The sequence below is a fragment of the Silurus aristotelis genome, assembly GCF_946808225.1.
Source record: "Silurus aristotelis genome assembly, chromosome: 4".
NCBI classification, from domain to species: Eukaryota; Metazoa; Chordata; class Actinopteri; order Siluriformes; family Siluridae; genus Silurus; species Silurus aristotelis.
This window is the reverse complement of record NC_139577.1, coordinates 34,695,643-34,699,412: the sequence shown is the minus strand read 5'-3', so window position 1 is coordinate 34,699,412 and position 3,770 is coordinate 34,695,643. Positions and strand designations below refer to the sequence as shown.

The 3,770-nt window shown below is 44.1% G+C and overlaps 1 protein-coding gene across 6 annotated transcripts in view; it reads left to right on the top strand.

Annotated features, from left to right (window-relative positions):
• Positions 1-3,537, top strand: part of bnc2 (basonuclin zinc finger protein 2) — a 90,958-nt gene extending 87,421 nt beyond the window's left edge. For 4 of the 6 annotated variants that reach the window (XM_083538912.1, XM_083538909.1, XM_083538910.1 and 1 more), the window contains one exon: positions 2,516-3,537. In XM_083538912.1, the coding sequence (XP_083395038.1) occupies positions 2,516-3,116 (601 nt within the window). In that variant the 3' untranslated portion in view covers positions 3,117-3,537. Of the gene's footprint in view, positions 1-785; positions 855-2,515 lie in introns of all 6 variants that reach the window. The other 2 variants (XM_083538914.1, XM_083538913.1) reach the window with 1 other exon arrangement.
• The last annotated feature ends 233 nt before the right edge of the window (positions 3,538-3,770 follow it).

The window sequence follows — 3,770 nt, the reverse complement described above, 5'->3', positions numbered from 1 at the left end:
CAGAGTTGTAGTGGATATGAGGCAGAGAAAGGCTAACAATGATGGAGGAAAAGGCAACTTGGCAGATGCACGCACACACACACACACACACACACACACACACACACACACACACACACACACACACACACACACACACACACACACACACACACACCACAGTGATGAAATAACAATGTGAATGTTTTGTGTTAATGTGTAATCTGTGTGTGTGTGTGTGTGTGTGTGTGTGTGTATGTGTGTGTGTGTGATCAGATGCTAATTAGTCACTGCAGGAGAGCTTATGAGCAGTGTGGGTGTGGTTATGCTAATATGCAAATCAAATATATGCTAATGAGGGGCCCCACCCACTACAGCAACATCGACAGCATCATCGGGTCTGAAACCGATGAAAATAATCGGAAATTTAGATTTTTTTTTTTTTACATTTATGGATAAATTAATGACATAAATGAATAATATTAAATATATACATTATTAATACAATTTAACATAAAAAAAATAAAATATATATTTTTTACCCTCTAGGATTTTTATTTGTATTCAGATACACACTACTAAGGCTTACTCTCTCCACACACACACACACACACACACACACACACACACACACACACACACACACACACACACACACACACACAGAGAGAGAGAGTGGAGGCTGTGCTGAATGCTGATGATGCTTTGGTGGCCGGCGGGCCCTCGTTGGCCCCTGGTTGGCCCTCGCTGGCCCTCTGTCCCGACAGGAAGGGTCCCTGTGTTGAATGTATTTCTGCTTCTTGCAGGAGAGTGTCGGATAGGGAGGTAAATAATTAAAGGGACCCTTTTTGACCGCATCAACCACGGCACTGCTGGTAAGCTCCTCCTCCACACTGCGCAACCTCCATCTCTCAGTCACGCCTTCACCAGCGCCACCATCTCAGAACCCTAATGCATGGAACCCCATCCGTCTCGACCCTCAAACCCTGTACAGATTGAGTTTTTATTTTTCCTTCTTCAGTTACTTTCAGTTTGAGAGTTTTTTTATACACGGACTGCACGGCAATGCACACGCTAATGACTCCTCCATTTTACTGTAACCTGTCTGTCTGTCTGTCTGTCTGTCTGTCTGTCTGTCTGTCTGTCTCTATGTTTCTTTGTCTTTCTGTCTGTCTATCTTTTTCTCTATTTTTTCTCCCTCTCTGTCTTTAAATCTCTGTCTGCTTGTCTGTCTATTTTTTATCTCTCTGTTTGCATGTCTATCTGCCTTTAAGTCTGTCTGTTTCTTTCCGTCTGTCTGTCTGTCTGTCTGTCTGTCTGTCTGTCTGTCTGTCTGTCTGTCTGTCTGTCTGTCTGTCTATTTCTTTATCTCTCTCTGTCTGTCTCTTTTTTGTCTCTGTCTGCATGTCTGTCTGCTTTTAAGTCTGTCTGTCTGTCTGTCTGTCTGTCTGTCTCTTATCTTAATTAATTCTCTGTAAATGTTCCTTTTTTTCTTTTGTCTCTCGTTTTATTTATTTATTTCTGTCTCTCTTTCTCTCTCTCTCTCTGTCTTGTTACACGTTTTCTTTGTTCTCTCTCTGTCTCGCAGTGACATTGATTGGCGTTGTTCTATCTGCTGTTTTTTGTCTCTAAGTGGATTTGTGACACTGCAGCGTGTGATCAGACATCGCTCCTGAGCTCCTGACTCGATTTGACTCGATGGCGCTGCGTGTCATGTGATCCTCAGGGATTGTAGGGAAGAGTTTGGGGGCATGAGGGGGGAGGAAAAAGGCCATTTTTATTAAAGCGAGCGCTAACCTGAAACGCTGCGTCTGGATTAGGCCACCTCTAGGCGCTGAAGTCGATGCGCTAATGCTGTCCGAGTCGGCGCTAATACGCTATCCGGTTCCTCTCGATTATCGCATTACTGCGCCTCAAATCAATTGATAAACTCCCATTCAATGTGCTGGAGTATTTAATCGAGTCAAGAGTCAATCGGATTTGAGCAGGCGCGCTGACAGCGGCTAAACACGTTAGCGGGTTGCTCTCTGAGCTAGCGCCACTGCACTCAACGATACGCTTAAACGCTTTAGCCTGACTTAGCTTCCTCTCACAGCGTAAGGAAACGTGATACTCTGAAACTTGTGCAGCTAGGTCGGCGTTAGCACACTATTAGCGTTAGCAATAATGTCCTGTGAAATGGGTGTATGCTTAGCGGTTAATCAGTTAAAGCTAGAAAATGAAATTGAGGGAAGGATGATGTTAGCATTAGCGTCAGTGTTTGCTGAAAACGGAAAGAGTTAACCAAAGATAGGCTTTGGTTAATACATTATAAGGGTATTAGCATAGCATTAGCATTCAGGATGACTTTTTTTTTTACCTTCTCTCACCCTTTTCTTTTAATATATTTATTACCTGCTAAAGATTTTAGTTTTTGCTAAATGTGATTTGTTGGCGCTGCTGCATCTTAACAGACAAAAGTGTAAAGCAGATGAATTTTTTTTTTCAAACATTTATAGTTGTTTGTTTGTTTGTTTTTCTGGCGTCTCCTCGGCAGGCACAGCTCCAACATCAACCTCCACCGCAAACTTCTGACCAAAGAACTAGACGACTTCGTCCTCGACCCCCAGCTCATGCCACTGCCCCGGGACATGCGTGCCGAGTTGGCGGCTAAAATCTACTCCGGACACAGACACGAGGACGCCATGTCCCCTATAGGCAACGGTTACCGGGGCAATGGCGATTACGTGGCGCTGGACCTGAGCACTGCGTCAAGCGTGCACTCGAGCGGCAGCGTCCAGTCGTCACGCGATTCGGACGAGGCCAGCGACGAAGGCGTGCTCCTGGACGAGCTGGACGTTAGCGAGGGAGAGGAAGTGGGGCCTGGGTTAGGTGAAGGGGCAGATCTGTCGAACTCAGACCACGCCTCCTCGCCATCCGCGGTTGCTAACGGCGGCATCCTGTGCACGATCTGCCACAAAATGTACAGCAACAAAGGGACGCTGCGTGTGCACTATAAAACGGTTCACCTGCGTGAGATGCACAAGTGCAAAGTTCCCGGCTGCAACATGATGTTCTCGTCCGTCCGCAGTCGGAACCGACACAGCCAGAACCCCAACCTTCACAAAAACACACCCTTCATCTCCATGATCGACTAGCCCCACCTCCCGTTCTTCACACAAACACACACACACACACACGCTCCACCCACAGTGTCAAAACGTGTCAAAGGTCGGTCCTCGTCAGTCACGTGACCATCAGACGTTACACCTCCTATACATCACCTCACTCCTCCCTCACTGACTATTTTTTGCTTTCTTCTTCTATGGGAGAATTCTGATTGGATGTTTCTGCGATAGGGAGTGATTCCTAAATGGCCGCCCTTTTCTTTTTTTTTTTGTGTCCAACTCCATAGAAGTTCCTCAGACTCTTTTTTGTGTGACTGTTGCCTGCAGAAAAACGGTATTACTGAGAAAAAAAACTAATAATAATAATAATAATAATAATAATAATAACAATACGAGAAAAAAATCTCCTTGTTGTATTTGTGTAACGATAGCTTTACGAAAAAAAGAAAAAGAATCCCGTACATACATAAAGCATGAACAATTTGTAAATAATTCTGTCCTGAGAGGATTTTTGGTGTAAAACAATTGTATTGATGGTCGCTTGCTTCTTTTGATTTTTGATTTTTTTTTTTTCTTTATTGCTTTTTTTTTCTTTTTTCTGTTAATTTTTTTCCTTTTCTGATCTGATTTTTTCCAGTTCGATCTTTCAGCTGAAAGTGTAGGTGACAAGAGGTAGCATTTTAC